The following is a 19769-nucleotide window of genomic DNA, read 5'->3' on the forward strand; positions in this document are numbered from 1 at the left end:
CTTGTTGCACATGAGAGAATTCATATGTGTAGCCATCAGGTGCACATGGTGGGTGCTCTTCAGCAGCTCCCCGGGATTGCTTTTACAAGCAATAAATCGCATATAAAAAAAAAAAAAAAAAAAAAGCCAAATCGTATGTGAGGAAGCCTGGGGAGCTGCCGGAGGGGTTCAAGGGAAATCTGGTCCGACGTGTTTGAGCTATGTTGGACAAGTGTATTGGGGGGGGGGGGGAGGCCTTAAAGTCCTGTGTACAATCTGACACTGTAAATATCTACAGTAACCCATAGGCATATATTCAATGCCGTGGGCGAGCGGTGACTGCGAGCAGGACTTTTTGCTCGCAGTCACCGCTCACCCTGTCAGTATTCAACTGACCCCCCCTCATTCGCAAATTCCCCCTCGCTCCGTTTTTTGAGCGAGGGGGAATTTGCGAATGTGCCTCCAAAAGCTTCAAGAATCGAGGCTAATTACAGCGAGTTTGCTGCACTAGCCGCGGCTCTCGCAGTTTAGGGGAATCCTCGCCGTTCTGTGACTGCGAGGATTCCCCCGGAACGTTGCATAGTGCGAGCGGCCGGCGCGGGGGTTAAACTGCGAGGATCACTGGTTTTTTAACCCCCTCGCCGGCCGCTCGCACCGGCATTGAATACTTGCCATAGAGTCTTTGCCATAGAGTCTTTTGGATCCTTTACAAAATACAATATAAAGGTCTAAAGCAGGACGAATATGTCTAATTCCATATATTTTTACAGTTCCCTCCACACTTGTGTTCCACAGCTCCCTGTTACTTTTGTTATGGGTGATCCTGCTGTGTGTCAGTGGCCTGTTGGTAGAGAACAGCAGCCTTAACCTTGGCTCATAGAATGCTCTGACTTCCTACTGTGAAGGGTTTAGCATAGTAACCGTGCTGCGGGATGGTAAATACAATTCTCTTTAGTATTCGTTTTAAAATACTGTTTTTTGGAGACAGATTTTTTTAAATGAATAAACCTGCATGAAACATCTGATTTCATCCAAATGGTAGTGAAAGGGTTCCTTTTTCATGTTCAAGCAAAGAGTTCTGGGCTTGGTTCCTAGATCACGGGAGCAGGTGCCTGCACCTGTACAAAACCGTTGTAATACAAGGTATGCAAATACAATATTTTTTTATTTTGCAGGCAGGGTGGGTACTTGCTGCTTTTACATGTAGCCAACAAATACTGATCAGCTGTATTTGTACACTGCCATTTAGATCTCAGTTATGACCTATCTTGCATCTAATTCTTTCTACACATGTTACATCTGCAATATAAGTGGACTCACAGGCTGGGCATGGCTTACAATGGTATCCATGCCTACTGCCGCGTGAGAGCTGGCTGACTGTCACTCACATGGATGTTGCGGCTCGTCAGTCTCAGCTGAATCTGGGGCCCTTTGGTCCTTTTTTTTTTTTTTAATTCAGTGTTTTTATTGAGATTTTTGCATTATACAAAAGAACCATATAAACAATTTCTCGACAGAGATAAAATGGTCAAGTAGCATATAGGTATGAGCAATATCTTGAATTGACATATGATAATGTATACAGAAAATTAAGTTGGGTTGTATCTGTTCCTTTTACCACTATAGATGAAATGTGTTGGCCCGAAGGCGCCATCCGGGCACACACCTCAACAGGAGATACTGAAGCACATATACAGGATTATGATTAAAACGACATTACAACCCCATAGGAGCAAGATAAATCAGGAAATAGTCATCTGTCGGGAAGTCTATACTAAACCCACTAATCTAATAAAGTAAACCACCCAAAAGCCCAAAGCAAACCCACCATAAAACCCCCCACCCTGTACAACCCACCCCCAACTGAGGCGTACTTGGATCCCATTAACTACCCCTGTGCCCTCCCTAGACTATATTAAACTACTAAACTTCCCTCCCCCCCCCCCCCTCGTAATGTCAGTATTGTAGAAAGGATATATCAGGGGCAGTGGACTTAAACCTCGAATTAAGTTACATCAAGATTGATAGTTTCCCCGCCAACATAAATAACGCTTTAACGCCTGCCATATATGGTATATAGTACACAGGTTCACTTATTAGAGATATTAAAAGTTATCTAAAAAAAATAGTAAGGATAACTTAGTATGCATCAAACTTCAATGAGGTACAAGTAATATGTATATATGGTATTAGCCCGGCCAGCTTGCAACCAACATGCCAGGATAGTAAACCAGTGTCGTTCTCATCCGTCCCAGAACACTTTAGGTTAGTCAATGGTACTGTCAAAATAGCTAGCCAGCAATGGACGCAGTTTGGGGATATTTGGCGAAAACACAGTGGACCCACTGTAGCCAGACATATTACGATTATAGTCCTTTGCTGTAGGCAGTATCAAGGGTGTGGACAGGTCCAGAGTGGAAACAGGCTCGAGATGCAGGAGGATAGGGCAACAGATCTGCCTTATTAGCAGAGGAGAGAGGTACTCCAGCCGGGTATGCAAGATCCGGATTATCAAATGTAGTGGTAAAGGCCACCAAGGGGCTCAGAATTCCCATCCCCACCCCCACTTGACATAGAGATAAAGGAAGGTGACACTGTAGATATCTGTGAAGCTGGTGTAGTTGAGTATATTTCAGGCATAGGACATATATGTACAGCTTCCATGACACATTTGTCAAAGTGCTCAGGGGTACATGAGGAGAAGGGTGAATTGAATTGTGCAGGAACAGGATTTGAATAAGCTACCAGGTCATAACATACAGGTTCAGCATCTGCAAACTCTCTTATCACCTGTCTCCGGATTATAAGAACAGGAATGTATATCCCATTGAACCGCATCCAGCTCATGGAGGAGTCTGTGAGTGGAGGTATGGATAGCCTGCAGTATTTGCTGCAGAGACGAGGCCATAGTATAGGTAGTATTCCGAAAGAAGGATATCACCATACGGAGGGGATCCAAGCATATAGCAGCAGGTGATCGGCAATGAGATGGCTGTGGCTAGCACACAGCCTAGCATACAGTCATATGTGAAGGAGCAAGGATAGACAGGATATCTGAAAGAGCACCTTAATCCAGTGCACCTAGCCAAGTAACCAGTGGCACAAGAGGATGGTTGTGGGATACAGCCGTCTCCCACAGTATGAAGGGAGCCACTGGGCAATCGTGGCACACACCCTCAGATATTGTACAGAGTGCAAGTTAAGAAGCCCAAAGCATCAACTTCAGCCGGGCACAGGAGAATTGTACCGCAGGTGCCACAGCCCCGGATTCGCGCGGGCAAGATGGCGCCGGCTCTCCCTGCGCGGTCCGCAGCAGCACTACCCTAACGGGAGCGCTTCCCGCTCACTCCGCTCAGTGAACAGAGAGCGGCCGGCACCTGTCACTCCCGTCCGCTGCGACACCCAGAGGGGCAGCGGCAGTGTCACAAGATACCTCAGGGATGCAGGAGATCAACAGCAGCGCCCGGTGCTCAGTGTGTTTGCAGGCCGCGGTCTCCTCCACCTCCAGTCCAGCAAACAGAAAGCCACGGAGATCCGGCAGCGGGGGTGCAGAACTGTAGGTGGGATATCCCACAGCTTTTGCAGGGGTCAGGGTCTTTTGTGTCGGCAGAGCAGGATTTTTTTGAGTATTTATGGAGGGAGCTCAGGAGATTTGCTGCCTACTCCATTGAAGTCCAGGCCACGCCCTCCGCCCTTTGGTCCTTCTTACTATTAGGATTACCATGCAATATTATCAGGAGCCATTCGATGTAACAAGACAGCTTCAGGATCGCCCACTTTTGGTTAGTAGACTTCGTCTAGATCGACAGTGATGGGAGTTAGATGCAGGTATTAAATCGATGGACACGAGGTAGACCGTAAACGCGTCGACATGAGTTTATTTTGCTGAATGTCGCAGGTGCATGTGGACATTGTATAACAGTATTATAATCACACTATTATATTCTAACTATTCACTTGGATAGTAAAGTACAAACCAAGTACCAAGTTGGGCTGCACAAAAAAGAAAAACATGAAAAACTTTTGACGACGTGAAGGTTGACTTTGTGTCTTTCGATCTAATGCTTGCGTAGAACTCCCATCACTGTTGATTTAGATGCGTCGACTATCTTTTAGACACCTTCAACCAAAGAGTGGTCGATCCTGCAAATATCCATCTAGACCACTGGTTCTTAACCTCGGTCCTCAGGACCCCCAAACAGTTCATGTTTTCCAGGTCACCCTACAGGTGCACTCATTATTCAGTGACACATTTTAAAAGATCCACGGGTGGGGCTAATTACTTCACTTGTAATTCTGTGTGGAGACTTCGAAAACGTAAACTGCTGGGGGGGTTCTGAGTTGAGAACCACTGATCTAGACCTGGGGTAGCCAACCCTAGTCCTCGAGAGCTACCAACAGTGCATGTTTTGCAGGTCTCCTCACAGAATCACAAGTGAGCTAATTAGCTCCATCTGTGTATCTTTTAAAATGTGTCAGTGATTAATGAGTGCAGCTGTGCAGCAGCTAGGTTGTCTGGAAAATGTGCACTGTTGGTTGCTCTCGAGGGCTAGGGTTGGCTACCACTGATTTAGGGCATGGGTCTTCAAACTGTGGCCCTCCAGATGTTGTGGAACTACATGTCCCAGCATGCCCTGACAGTTTTGGCATGCTCTTATAGGAAAAAAGGTGGCAATGCATGTTGGAACATGTAGTTTCACAACATCTGGAGGGCCACAGTTTGAAGACCCATGATTTAGGGCCTTGATGGCTATCCTTGACACTCCAGCTGTTGTTGAACTACACATCCCAACATGCTCTGCTTCAGTTTTGCTACTTGGCCATGCTAAATCTGATGCAGAGCATGCTGGGATGTGTAGTTCAGCAACAGCTGGAGTGTCAAGGTTAGCCATCAAGGATTTAGGGCATGTGCAGAACAGTTCCCTGCAGAGTTATATAGAGTTGAATAGAGTGAGATAAGGAATGCAGGCCTTAATCGCAATCAGATGTGCCTCTATTATGAAAATGATGAGTATCCAACTGCCAGGAAAACCATTCGCCCATCGGAACTGGTGTGGCAAGGCAGCTCGATCTCTTACAAAGAGGCGTAGAGTTGTAAGCACTTTTGTGTGAATTTGGCGAGATGGGGTGCTGTTTCTGGTGTTTAAACAACAGTGGCAAATTTGAGTTCCCTAAAATGTTTAAGCTGTGACCAATACCGTGCTATGCACCACCCTATCTTGATGCGTGGCATCGGAATCGAATGTAGGAATAAGGCTGCAGTGCAGGCTATTTCTACTAGAACGAAAGAAGAGCCGTGCTGCTCGATGCAGTATGGTCCCTGCCGCAGTGTCCCTCCCTTCCTGACAGCCAATGCCAGCAACCCACCAAATCGGCCCATGTAGCCACAACTTTATCTGCAAAATCCTGTGCAGTGAAGAATCTTTTGGCTAATTGGAACTGAAGCGTAATTGGGCCTACACACAGGGAGATTTTGCTGAGTGTTCTATATGGTGCCACTGTTCTGAGGTGAGAACGCTGTCCCTGCCCGACAATAGTACTAGATTTATCAAGCATGCTGGATTGTAATCGCTGGGCATTGCTATGGCCCCTACACATTGAGAGATGTAGGTCTGCTGTATGTAGGTCCCATAACAAGGGAAGACCTCTCATCTGCCCTCAATAGCAATGATTTTTCCAGTGCGTGCTCATGGAATCGACCCTGTTATCTCTAGATAATAAAGGGCAAACGCTGCTCCTCGTCTCTATGGGGGGGAATTCAAATGTGCATGCTGGTGGCCAATAGATGGCACCCAATGGAGCAATGTTGGTCCATTCAGGTGAGCGCACCCACTGACAATTACGGTTCTGTAGTTCCATCATTTTGACAGGCTTGGTAACTAGCCCTGTATAACAAAATGTTGCCACTGATGCTCACCTGTATAGGGGGGAATTCAAGTGTGTGCCAGCAACCACTAGATGGTGTCTGACAGAACAAGTTAAGTGTCGCTCCATTCGCTGACATTACTGTAATATTGTTCCATCAACTTGTCAGGTTGGTAACTAGTTTTACTATAGCAGCACATACAATATTTTTAAAATGCAATATATTATTCTTATGCTAGGCATACACTACTGCAATTCCTCACAGCAGTGTATGCCCAGCCGATCACCCCCAAGCTGCCCACAGGGTTAAATGTGATCCATCACAAGTTGTCCTGTAACTTTTGATGGATCACATGCGACCCCTGTTCCCCACCGCTGGTAGGGAGGTCGCAGGTCGGACCTGCATGCCTGTCCAACCTCCAACTCAGGTCTGATGCGCACGGAACTGTGAATCAGGCCTGATGGGACAACATTAATACACTGACCCAATTTGTGCAGATTTCTCAGCCCGTTCTGTCGGGAACAGGAGAAATTGGCCCAAATCAAGCTAGTGTATGTATGGTGTACACACTGGGCTCTATCACAGTTACCTACCCTCCTGCATTCTGCAGGAGACTCCCTGACATAGCAGCAATCTCCCTCTCTCCCTCATTAGTCTAGCAATCTCCCTCATGTCACCTAGCCCACATTACACTGTTACATTTATGGGGAAAAAAGGAATGAGAGACAGATACAGTTACATTGAATCATCAGCACCATTTCCCAGCACTATACCAAGTATAGTAGCTCTTACTAACTGCTTGAAGGCTAACCCACTTTTGTATATATGTCATTTTAAATTACACACCCACGCCTCTAGGTGCCACGTTCACAATCTATTTTCACAATCTCTCCGTATATGGAACTAGACACACCCTTTGGGTGGAGCATGACACGCCCCCTAAATGGTGCACTTTGCTAAATTATATTACCAACTATAATCTCCCTGAAACTAGTTTTGAAAAGTAGACAAGTATGGCTCTATACAGTGATAGTTCTGGAAAAGAGGGATGTAAAATGCAAAAGCTATAGAACCCAATTTAATATATGTGACATAAGGTGGGATAGTAGTGCCTAAATATTATAAAATATGGTGCCTTCCTACTGTGACAGTTACCAGTTGTATGATTTCTACATTTTCTTTGGCCTTTGCATACACTTAGCCAAGATCATGTGGTAGAAGTAAACAATATAAGCGAGTGACGTCGGGCTTGGGAGTCCCAATATGGCGACTGGCTACTTCCGGGGGAAGGTAGCTGCAGTACGGACGTGCTGCGTAGCTTGGAGTCAGCAAGAGCACTGGGTGTAGCAAAATGGCCGCTCCAGTCTTTCACGTCGTGGTGAGAACAGCGAGCTTGTTTTAAGGGTAGAGAAAGATGGCGGCGCCCTGCGTGGGCTCCCAGGAGCTGCCTGGGAGATCGGAGTTGGAACCATCGGCTGCTGAGGGTGAGGAGCGGAACGAGAGTTACCACCTGGGATCAGTGTCTGTGTCTGCGTGTGTATGGGGTAGTGCCTACTGTAACCCTTCTCCTGTATACTACTAACCTATTGCTGGCCCAGTGTCTGCCTTCTGCCTGTCTACAGAGGCGTCTGTCTCTCTACTACAGTATCTCTATATGTAGCTATAGGTCAGGGTTGTAATATGAAATATATGACTACAGGGGCATGTGCCTCTGCCTGTCTTATCTACTGTATATTTATCTATGTCAGTGTCAGGGATGTGACAAGATATAGATGATTGGGTACTTGTGTATTTTGGCGGCGCCCCCGATGTCCGTCGTACGACGGACAGATCGCATCGCATCGCATGCCATGCACCCGATGGCATACGATGCGATGCGACGCGATTTTGACCCCCTATACGACCAAAAATCGTATAAGCACCCTAAAGGGTGCTTTTGAGCACCCAAATGGGTGCTTACAATGTTAAATGCACCCCCACGCCACCCCCCCCACTATAAACGTGAACCCGAAGAGTGGCGAGCGCAGCGAGCTCGCGAGGGGCGGCGGTACGCGTCCTACGACCTTTTCATACCCCCACTATCCACGTCGGCGTGGAGTTGAGAATAGAATAGTGTGGCGAGCGCAACGAGCCACCGAGCCCGAAGCGTGGCGAGGGGACGCGGATACCTTCACAGGTAAACGCGTCCCTTCGCGGGCTTCACAGGTATCCGCGTCCCCTCGCGGGGCTCGCCACGCTTCGGGCTCGGTGGCTCGCTGCGCTCGCCACACTATTCTATTCTCAGCTCCACGCCGACGTGGATAGTGGGGGTATGAAAAGGTCGTAGGACGCGTACCGCCGCCCCTCGCGGGCTCGCTGCGCTCGCCACGCTTCGGGTTCACGTTTATAGTGGGGGGGTGGCGTGGGGGTGCATTTAACATTGTAAGCACCCAATTGGGTGCTTAACATTGTATAAGCACCCATTAGGGTGCTTATACAATGTTTAATCGCATCGCATCGTATGGCATTGTATGCCATGTACAATGGCATACAATTTCAAAATTGTATGCCATCGTGCACTATCGTACGATATCGCGTCGCATCGCATACCATCGTATACGTTATGGTATGCGATGCGATGGGCGCCGCCAAAATACACAAGTACCGATGATTGTACAGGAGGATGTGACTCTGCCTGGCTACTGTCTATTAATCTATATGTCTACCATTTATATAAGTCTCTGTCAGTGATGTGTGTGTGTGTGTGTCTATATATATATATATATATATATATATATATATATATATATATATGTATGTGTGTGTTGTATGTATGTCTATATATGTATGTATGTGTGTCTATATATGTGTGTGTGTGTGTATATATATGTGTGTGTGTGTGTGTGTGTGTGTGTATATATATATCATAGTTGCCGACTTTTGAGCTGCCCTCTCCGGGAGAGGGCAGCCAGCTCTGTCAGGCAGGGGGCGTGGCCACACAGATGATGCCCTGTTGGGGGCATGTCTACAGCGTCACGGCATTTTAGCCCCGCCCCCCGCCGTGCAATGCCGGTATTTCAGTCATTGCACTGCGGGGGGGCGGGGCTAAAATGCCGCGATCGCGGCATTTTACCTGCGGACCCCCCGCCAAGGGACACATGACATCGCAGGAGCTGGGGGGGATATGCGGGAGGATTGCCACCCTTTCCGGGGGACCGGGAGGGGGACCCGATTTCCGGGACCCTCCCTGCCATTCCGGGAGGGTAGGCAACCCTGATATATATATATATATATATATAACACACAGCTACCCACCTCCCAACATGACCCATGAGGGACAGAATGCTCTACTGCTGGGCTTTTCTCTTAATTTATTATTACCATCACCTGTGGTGAAACACCATTCTTATTATTTAACCTGTTCAGAATAGGTGACTCTAGTCCTCGATAGCTACCAACTGTTAACGTTTTCCATTTCTCCTCACAGACTCACAAGTAAAGTATTTAGCTCCACCTGTGGATCTTTTACAATGTGTCAATCAGTAATGAGAGCACCTGTTTACCTGCGAGGTGAGATGGAAAATGTGTTAGTGCACCTCCTGCGAGGTGAGCTGGAAAACGAGAACTGTTGGTAGCTCTCGAGGACTGGTGTTGGCTACCCCATGTCTAGATCAAGGGTTCCCAAATTTTGCTCAGAGACCTCATCACCCAATAACATTGGGGCAGATGTATCAACTAGCATTAAGTGCATATGCTGCACTTAACGCTAGTTAAATGGGGGGATTATGTTTTTTTAAAATGTATTACTAGGGCACTTAACTTGCACTAGGGACAGGCCACGGAGTAGCGCTCCTCATCGTTGACCCCTGTAATCCTCAAAGCAATTAGCAGCCCGGGGTGATGTATTAACAGCTGCCCAGGTGTTAAAGCGCCCTCCACTTCGCCAGCTCAGGGCTAGTGTTGTCCTATGGCCACTGCAGGGACAATGCTAGCTCTGCTGCTGGCTCCAGGCTGCGCCTGAGATCTTGCGTTAGTAGCGAGATCTCGGGCATGCGCAGTGAGCCGACCGGGCAGGCAGAGACAGTGCATCAGTGTGAACTTATGTGCTGTCTCCAGGAGGGGTACATCGCCGGAGGGGGGAGTTTACGCTCCCCCGCTTCAGCACGCAAGATGTAACCCGGCGATTGGAACACTGGTTTTGGTGGAAAAGTGGTATTTTACTTTGTTTTCATATTCTCTTTATGTAAAGGCTGGTTCTAAAGCTTAAGTTAAGTTGGCCAAACCGGCGGCATATTTAGTGTATGTGTTCCCAAAATATGTGGCTGGTAATGATCTGGTTCAAACAGATCATTCAACGACTGTATTAGGCAGGACTGAAATTGGGCAAGCAGAATCCTGTATGGTGTGCCTGTGTTTTCTAAAGCAGCAGGATTTAATAGTGAGTGTCCGGTTTTGGTGTCTCTGCTCCAGTCCAGAAGGATTTTCCTTCTTGGGAGTTTGATTTATTGAGTTCTTCACGACCCTTTTTGCTTTTGGTCAGAGCAAAGTTATTAAATTGCTCTATTTTGCCAGTGTGATTGTAATAAGCTTGCCGAAAAGTGCCAAGGTTACCAGAAAGATGAAGGCAGGTAATAAACATTGCAGTAGAATACACAGAGATATATGATATAGACCAGGGGTGGCCAACGGTCCTCGAGATCTACCAACAGTCCACGTTTTCCAGGTTACCTAGCTGGTGCACAGCTGTAGTCATTACTAACTGTCACATTTTTAAAACATGCTGCATTCATTCCTACTATAGATCCACAGGTTGCCTGGAAAACATGCACCCTTGGTAGATCTTGAGGACAGGTTTGGCCACCCCTGATACTCCTGCCTGCAATTGTTTGCTTGTAACATACTTTATATTGTCCTATAAGATGACACCGCAGAATCTTGTGAGCAGGTCTTGGATGAAAGCCCAAAAAGGGAAAACTCTGTGTGTGGGGAGGAGATGGACACCTGCGCAGAGGATAGTAAATTGCTAGCGAAAACCTTAAAAGTGTTCAGGCATTTGAGTAGCCGAGAAGACCCCGTAAGCGTGGAACCTTCGCAGGTAACTGGCCAACTTCGGGATATGTTCACCACCATAGTGGAGAGCCAGTTGCCAATCCGCAGCCAGCAGAAAGGAGACCCGGAGTTTAGCCAGGAGCAGAAGATGGCTATGCTTCTGGACCTGTACAAGTCTAAGCCTGTCATCTTTCTGGAGCGCTTTGCGAAAGTTCTAAAAGAGGAACACCTTGATTGCTTCACCCACCTGTCCGGTGACTACACCGCTGACTTCTACTTCAAGGAGATCCGCAAAGCCTCCCTCAAGAAGGTGAACCACACAAGGGTCCGGAACAAGCGCTATGCCGCCCTCCAGCAGCTCATCTCAGGTAGGACGTGTTCATTTTTTTACATCTCACGCCACACTTTACTGCATGATGTATATGCTGAAGGTACTTTACTTGGCCTTTGCTTTGGGAGCAGGTTTTGGTTCTTTTTAGTTTCTCAGAATGATTTCACATTACCATGTAGAAATTCACATGCATGCGTACTTAAAGGCCCCCATACACTATGTGATTTTGGGCAGATTTCGTCACTTTGGGCAGATAAATTTAGTGAAATCGGAAGTTTGTGACATCTGATCTGATGCACGTTCCCGCACGCATCGGATCAGATAAGGGCGTCGGACCTGCTGAACATAAGATATATCGGAATCTGACCCATGGTGGGTACCCACGATGTTTCAGATCCGATATATCTATGGGTACCTCCTTGTGCGGGCACTAGCCTGACCCCCCCCCCCTCTCGGGGACCGGTCCGGGGGAGCGGCAGGAGATGTAGCGGCAGGCGGGGACCGCAGACGCAGAGCAGAGACTGGGGGCGCGTCGGGAGAATAGGAAGAAATCCTATTCAAAAGACTGGGCAGCCGCTGATTGGCTGAGCCCTCAGCCAATCAGCGGCTGTCCAGTCTTTTGAATAGGATGGTTTCTATTCTCCCGACGCTACCCTGGTCCCCACGGCGAGCGGGAGAATAGAAACCATCCTATTCAAAAGACTGGGCGGCCACTGATTGGCTGAGCTCTCAGCCAATCAGCAGCCAACCAGTCTTTTGAATAGGTTTTCTTCCTATTCTCCCGCCGCACTGCTGGTCTCTGCTCTGCGTCTGTGGTCCCCGTCTGCCGCTCTATCTCCTACCGCTCCCCCGGACCGCTGCCGGATGCCGCTGCTGATCCCCCGGACCAGACCCTGCTCTCCTATCCCTGCCTGCCTCTAGAACTGACCCTGCCCGCTACCTCTCCAGCAGCTCGCCTGGACCCTCCTCTGCTGACTCTTCCCTGGGTTTTTTGCATGTGAAAAATCGCATCCGATTTATCATATGTAATAATGGCACATCAAGTGCCAAATCTTATCAAGCTCCCACAGGGAGCTCAGGGGAAGTCAGGGGCCGACTTGTCCTTAAACATTGTAATTGGGTGAAATTGTGCAAAATCGTTCCAGTGTAGAATCACTATATTTCTATGTTACAAATTGTACGGCAGCGATAGTCAGGTGCTCGCACCCAGTAGTGGTACAATTCAGTGGTGGAACCGGCACCTTGGCAAGCCTTCACTTACAGCTGCCAGCTTTGTGCTAAATTAATAATAAGCAGACTTAATTTAATTGGATTAATAGAAATAAAAAAAGGTTATCTGTGTTATGTTGTGACACCTCTTTTTGATTATAAATAAATTGCTTGCACCCTACTTTTTCACCCTATTGCTGCCTGTGGGTTATGGCAGGTACAGATTGATCGGAAGTGGTGATGAATTGCAAAACAGGAGTTACTAACAATGACAGTTACAGTGAGAAATTATGATTTTCTCAAATGTAAAGTTGTAGCAATATAAAGGCAGGCTAGCTTGTTTTCCGTTCTGAGAAACAGGTTTATGTATTAAACTAAAGGGCCATACACACTGTGCGACTTTGAGCTGGAAGCAGCTGGCCTTCCTTTACCGTTTGAGCTGCTTACAGCTCGAAACCCACCCAGCGTGTGTGGCCGGGCAGTAAGCGCTGATGCGTATTCCCGCATCATCGCTGGCTGACGCCGCTTATCAGCAGATGAGCAATGGGGTGGACGGACAACTTTCCATAGTGTCCTTCTTTGGAAGCCATCCCTCCCCACCCCACCCATCACTGTGCATAGACACTGGGCAAAAGAGCCCAGTGTGTATGCACCTTTACCCATCTCTGTTTGTCTCTTATAACCCTTTCACACCGCACAAATAACCCGGGGCCGACCTGGGTGGTTGCCGGGTCGACCCTGGTCACTGTGCGGTGTGAAAGGGCATTTTGAAAAATACCGGGTCCAGCAACTCTGCAATCCGACCCAGGTAAAAGAGAAACAGGGATATACTCAGGTCGGACCCAGGTTGCTGGGCAGTGTGAACAAGCAACCCTGGTCCCGGTCACTTCTATGGAGGAAGCAGCAGCGTAGGCTCAATTCTACCTCCTCCCCCACCCCCGCCTGACACGCCTCCGTCCCACCACCCAGATGATGAACACCATGAACTGTGACGCACGCTGGGAGCTGCATTTACCGCTAATGCCGGGTCGGACCAGTGTCTTAATCCCAGGTGCGACCCGGCATTTGCGGTCTGAAAGCAGTATTACTGACATTTCTGCGACCGGATGAGAGTGAGGAATGCAACAAATCAATTGCTTGCACCTATGTACCACACTTGGGAAATATTAATGGTATTATTCTTATATCATACCAACACATTACATGAGACGGTACAGACAGGTCTGATTCAGAGACCGACATGGTGTCTGTGTTTCCAGATGAGACCATTTTTTTTGCTACTGGAAAGGTTCTCGAACTCTCTTGGTGCATGCGCAAATCCAAGTGTTCAATGGCATTCGCAATTGCGTACACCTTTGCTAACACTTAGAAGGGGTTTGCGATCCTTAGGCATTTTAAGGGGGAGATCGGGAAGTATCCTAAGGTGAACGCAAACAGGGTAATTGGCTAATCCACACATGGATGTTTTATGTAGGCATGATGGTTCAATAGCAATGTGTGGTATGTGCACAGTACTGGACCGTCCAGGAATTGAAGCTTGTGTGTGTTCTTCTTGCAGCTGGGGAATATTTCAGCGATGAGCAGATGCGGCAACGAGACCCTCTCATGTATGAGCATTACGTGGGCCAATACCTGAGCGAGGAGGAGATCATGTCACAGAACAGTCGAGACCTGGCGCAAGCCAGCTGCCTATCAGATGTCCTCCTCAACTCCTGCCAGGAGCAGTCTTTACAGCTGAGGCTGGAGGCCCAGCGGGATCTGGAGGAGGGCTGCATTGAGGAAGAGGAGGATGACAGTGCAGAGGAAGGTGGGTTTTCTCAGGTAGATGACTATGAGACACTTTAGATGACCGCCAGAATAAGGACTAAGTGCATCTTTGTCAAATGTACCACCTAAAAGCTCTTGTTCTTCTGAAGAGTTCCAGCAGGTCTCCTTCCAACCTCATCAATCTCCTCTCCCGCAGAGTCCGAGCTTCTGTCAGATGAGGAGCGGGAAGTGGACAGCGAGGAGCGGGTGCTAATGCGGGAAGAATTCATCAGCCGCATGCATCAGAGGTTTTTGGATGGAAACGATCAAAATTTCGACTACAAGTAAGAAAGCTGTACCTCCTGGGCAGTGTCCCTTACAGGCTGCTACAGAACATATATGCCTGTATGTAATGTTACATCCAGTTAGCCTGGAATATTAATGCTTCAAATATGTAATGTTTTAATATAATGTTGCGGTATATTGACAGACACTGAGTAGTGTGACTCTGTACAGTATATACAATGGCGGTCTGCAGTATGAGCATTTGCTGTAGTAACAGTAGTGTCTGCCTGGAATGCTGCTGGTGATATCGCTCATTAAGGTTCCAGAGTATAATACTTAATAATACCTAGAATCAAAGTGCTCAGGCGGCTATTGAGCATGGAAACTACTGAGGAAGAGAGGGATCTAGGTGTCACTATTTCAGGGGACTTAAAAGCAGGTAGGCAATGTAACAAAGCAATGAAGAAGGCAAGTCAGATGCTTGGTTGCATAGGGAGAGGAATCAGCAGTAGAAAGAAAGAAATAATAATGCCACTGTATAGGTCATTGGTACGACCTCATCTAGAGTATTGTGTTCAGTTCTGGAGGCCATATCTCCAGAAGGATATAAATACATTAGAGACTGTACAAAGAAGGGCAACTAAAATGGTGCATGGCCTACATCACAGAACGTACCAGGAAAGACTAAAAGATCTTAATATGTATACTTTAGAGCAGAGAAGGGAAAGGGGGGACATGATAGAAACTTTCAAATATATCAAGGGTTTTAACAAGGTACAGGTGGGAGACATTCTTCACAGGAAGAGGAGCAACAGAACACGAGGACATGCACTGAAACTAGAGGGAGGAAGATTCAGGGGAAATGAGAGGAAGAATTACTTCACAGAAAGAGTAGTAGATAAGTGGAATAGCCTCCCATCAGAGGTAATAGAGGCAAATGCAGTAGTACAATTTAAACATGCTTGGGATAAGCATATTGATATCCTTACAAAAAAATAAGGATCAAATATGGTTTGAGGTAACATGTTTAAAAAAAGGTGCAGACTAGATGGACCAAGTGGTTCTTATCTGCCGTCAAATTCTATGTTTCTATCACTATCCGCTCTGTGGTGTTGTCTTTTAGCATACATCATGTCGACATGGTCATAGTATTGATATTCAGTACGTCAACATTGACCAGGTTGGCATTCTTCATGTTGACATGATTAGAATGTTGACAAAGTGTTCCTGGTGATCCAGTGGAGAATTATTTAGTTTAGCGAACTCAAGCGGTAGCTCCCAAGTCTGGTGGTCGCTGTTTCAGCAGGATTCCGATGGTCCTTTCTCCCACAGCATTAATGTGGTTGATTGTTTGTTTCCCCGGTACTTGTGAGTTATCCGGGCGCCCGATTTTTTGATTGTATGCCTTAAGTTAAGGCATACAATCAGATGCGATGCGATATCGCATCGCATCGCATGCGACCATCGGATGCGATGACCCGATTTTTCCATAGGAATCAATGTTAAAATGATTCCTATGGAAAAAGGGGTCCTTTTCATACCCCTACTATCCAAGTGGGCATGGAGTTGGATATAAACCTGTGGCGAGCGTAGCGAGCCACCGAGCCCGAAGCGTGGCGAGCGAAGCGAGCCCCGCGAGGGGACGGTATTCCGTGTCCCCTCGCGGGGCACGCTACGCTCGCCACGCTTCGGGCTCGGTGGCTCGCTACGCTCGCCACAGGTTTATATCCAACTCCATGCCCACTTGGATAGTAGGGGTATGAAAAGGACCCCTTTTTCCCATTGAATTCCATGTTAAAATGGACTCAGTCCATTTTAACATTGATTCCTATGGAAAAATCGGGTCATCGCATCGCATCGCATCCGATGGTCGCATGCGATGCGATGCGATGTCCCGATCCGACCCGATTTTGAAATCGGGCGCCCGGATAACTCACAAGTACCGTTTCCCCTTAGTAGAACTGAAGGGTTTGTAGTCAAGGAGCATGCACTGTTCCATCAGCCTTTGCGCTTCTGTCCGTAAGATAAAGCTATGTGTCGTCTGTACTCCGGTCCATTATATGTTATGTAATCACCTATACCCATAGCGGACGCACTGCCCCGTCTCTGCATTCTTGTACTTTTAATATCACTTATTTCACCGTAATCTAATTACATGTTGAGTATCCCTTATCCGAAATGTTTGGTACCAGAAGCATTTTGGTTAACAGATTATTCCGTATTTCACAATATTTTTATATTTCAATGAGGTATCTTGAGGATGGGACCCATGTGTGAACATAAAGTGCATTTATGTTGTATAAACACATGAAATCCAAACAAATATTAAATATAAAATGTATTTGTGTATGAAACAAGGTTGCAAACCATGACACAAAGTTTGTACTATCCCAGACACTGAATTTGAATGCTAAGCAATCATTGTCTTGCACATATTTAGTGCCAGTTGTGCATCAGGTTCCCTCGGGAGTGCCAGTTGTGCATCAGGTTCCCTCGGGAGTGCCAGTTGTGCATCAGGTTCCCTCGGGAGCGCCAGTTGTGCATCAGGTTCCCTCGGGAGCGCCAGTTGTGCATCAGGTTCCCTCGGGAGCGCCAGTTGTGCATCAGGTTCCCTCGGGAGCGCCAGTTGTGCATCAGGTTCCCTCGGGAGCGCCAGTTGCGCATCAGGTTCCCTCGGGAGCGCCAGTTGCGCATCAGGTTCCCTCGGGAGCGCCAGTTGCGCATCAGGTTCCCTCGGGAGCGCCAGTTGTGCATCAGGTTCCCTCGGGAGCGCCAGTTGTGCATCAGGTTCCCTCGGGAGCGCCAGTTGTGCATCAGGTTCCCTCGGGAGCGCCAGTTGTGCATCAGGTTCCCTCGGGAGCGCCAGTTGTGCATCAGGTTTCCTCGGGAGCGCCAGTTGCGGATCAGGTTTCCTCGGGAGCGCCAGTTGCGGATCAGGTTTCCTCGGGAGCGCCAGTTGCGCATCAGGTTCCCTCGGGAGCGCCAGTTGCGCATCAGGTTCCCTCGGGAGCGCCAGTTGCGCATCAGGTTCCCTCGGGAGCGCCAGTTGCGCATCAGGTTCCCTCGGGAGCGCCAGTTGCGCATCAGGTTCCCTCGGGAGCGCCAGTTGCGGATCATATGTCCCCAGTAGTGCTATTAATAGCAAAAAAGTACTTTCCAGATACTCTGGTTTTCGGAATAATTTGTATACCAGATATCTGGATTAGGGATCCTCAACCTGTGCAGTCTGGTTCTGTTCTGCCTCTTGCTTCAGTAAATGGTTTAGTAGTGAGCATTACCAACATTTGTAGGAACCCTTTTTAAACACAGCAGTGTTTATATAAGGCCTCTCTCACACCGCACCTCAGTCCCGGGATGTTGCTGACATAACAACCCGAGTCAAGCAACCCAGCAATTCGACCTAGGTTATAAGAGGGGTTAAATCCAGGTCACCGTCTGTAGAATGGGCCATTTGAATTTAATGGGAATGCGTCGGACCCGGAATCACGATCCCGGTCTCACCCGTGTTTGAGATCTGAAAGGGCTATAGCTGTGCTTTTGGGTTTTTAGTCCCCTTTGTATCTGTCCTTTTTAATTATAAAAGTTTCACATTAACAAAAGAAAACCTCAAGTGAATTAAGCGCAAGGAATCAGACGTGAGGAAATGTTTTACCTGAAGAGCATACAATCTAATTAGATGATTTCTAGTGTTCATTCTAGCACCCGCTATCTTTGAAAACCCATGCAGTTTCTGTTCCCTGCCTGGAGTGTCGCTGTCTGCTGTGGTGTTTCTAGCACAGGTCTGGTCTGCATATCAGTGCTGATGTACAGCAATTTTGGTTTTCAAAAATAGCGGGTGCTAGAATGAACACTAATCTCATTCTAGCCCACTGTATGTACTGTCCATTCCTTTTCTAGGGAAGTCGACGATAACCCGGATTTTGATAACTTGGACATAGTCACCCGTGATGAAGAAGAAAAATACTTTGACGACGACAGCGATATTGAAAAAATGGAAGCAGAAGAGGAAGAGCTTAAGGAAAATGGAGCGGACAGCAGTGAGTGACCACATTATGCACCTCCAAACCCTTCTAACAAGGACAGGACTTAATGCCTACTGTATATATGATTTATTAACAAATCCATTCCTTCCAGCGGTCTTGCTGCTTGAAGTCACTTGAGTAAACTGAAGATGTGCACCGTGTTGGCCAGTAGAGGGCAGCACACTTCTTGTGAATGTCCATCAAAGGAAAATACATGAAAGCATACATGTTACATGGACAAAATACGTCCTGGCTGTGGTGAGCACCCAAACAGACTTTTACGTGCATTTTCAGAGCAAAAGAGAATTGTATGTAACTTGGAAGCGGGGGTGTAGGTCTAATGTAATGGAGGCTCTGATCTTCATATAGAGACCGTTTAAGATAAAACAAGAATCTGTTATTCTATCTTTGTGTTCATCATCTTCTTTTAGTGTAAAACAAATTCTACCGAAGGAGAAACTTCAGAGACAAATAAAAACTGATTTTCTCGAACGACTGCTTTTATTGCCATTTTCTAGTCTATTTTTTTTGCCTGAAACTGTTTCGGTCACCAGTGAAGGTAGCGATTTGGTTTTGGACAACATCTGTACCCTGTTTCCCCAATAATAAGACCTACCCTGATAATAAGCCCTACCCTCATTTCTGGACAACGGTCCAGAATAAGCCCTACCCCTAAAATAAGCCCTAGCTAAATCCCCATTTTGCCCAGTCCCTGAGCAAAACTACCAGCTCTACCCCCCCCCCCCCACACACACACACACACATGAAATGGACGCTGCTGCAGCTCTGAAGCCTCTGCTGATGCAAGGATGCATTGGGCATAGGACGTCAATGCGCACCTCAGGGACTGATTGGCATCTGTACACAGGCGGAAGCGGAGAGACTGAGCGGCGCCGGAAAGGCTGAGTGGCTGAAAAATGCAGAAGGAAAGGAAAGCGTCAGTTGTGCTTAAAGTATAAGGTGATTGAGGGGCATGATGTGGATAAAATCAGGGACTGAGGGGCTAAAATAAGCCCTACCCTGAAAATAAGCCCTATGGTGTTTTTTGGACTGAAAATAAAAAATAAGACAGTGTCTTATTATCGGGGAAACACGGTAGCATATGGTTAAGCTCTGGTATCTAGTGACATCGCCTGAGGCATGCTTACAGTGAATGATTGGCTGCAGTGTGAGTAGGGACGGGGTTATTCTAGGACTCAAGTTATCATAGGAATTTTGAACAATAATTACGATTCATACCTGATAGCACAGCTGCTAGTTTGCAGAGCCTGCAATCAGGTATACGCCACCCAGCCAGTGTGAA

At 47.3% G+C, this 19769-nt stretch overlaps 1 protein-coding gene across 2 annotated transcripts; it reads left to right on the top strand.

Moving 5' to 3' along the window:
* Positions 1-7109: 7109 nt before the first annotated feature.
* CCDC97 (coiled-coil domain containing 97) lies at positions 7110-18958 on the top strand. Of its 2 annotated transcripts, none has more exons than XM_083159830.1 (5): positions 7110-7329; positions 10744-11241; positions 13972-14220; positions 14377-14503; positions 18342-18958. In XM_083159830.1, exons 1-5 carry the CDS (start codon positions 7260-7262, stop codon positions 18487-18489), a joined length of 1092 nt encoding a protein of 363 aa, XP_083015956.1. In that variant the 5' UTR covers positions 7110-7259; the 3' UTR covers positions 18490-18958. The 2 variants fall into 2 exon arrangements, with proteins under 2 accessions (XP_083015956.1, XP_083015957.1); XM_083159831.1 differs by lacking the exon at positions 7110-7329 and adding an exon at positions 10428-10452.
* Positions 18959-19769: the final 811 nt, after the last annotated feature.

Source organism: Crinia signifera, chromosome 9 (assembly GCF_055691185.1).
Source record: "Crinia signifera chromosome 9, ASM5569118v1, whole genome shotgun sequence".
Taxonomy (NCBI): domain Eukaryota; kingdom Metazoa; phylum Chordata; class Amphibia; order Anura; family Myobatrachidae; genus Crinia; species Crinia signifera.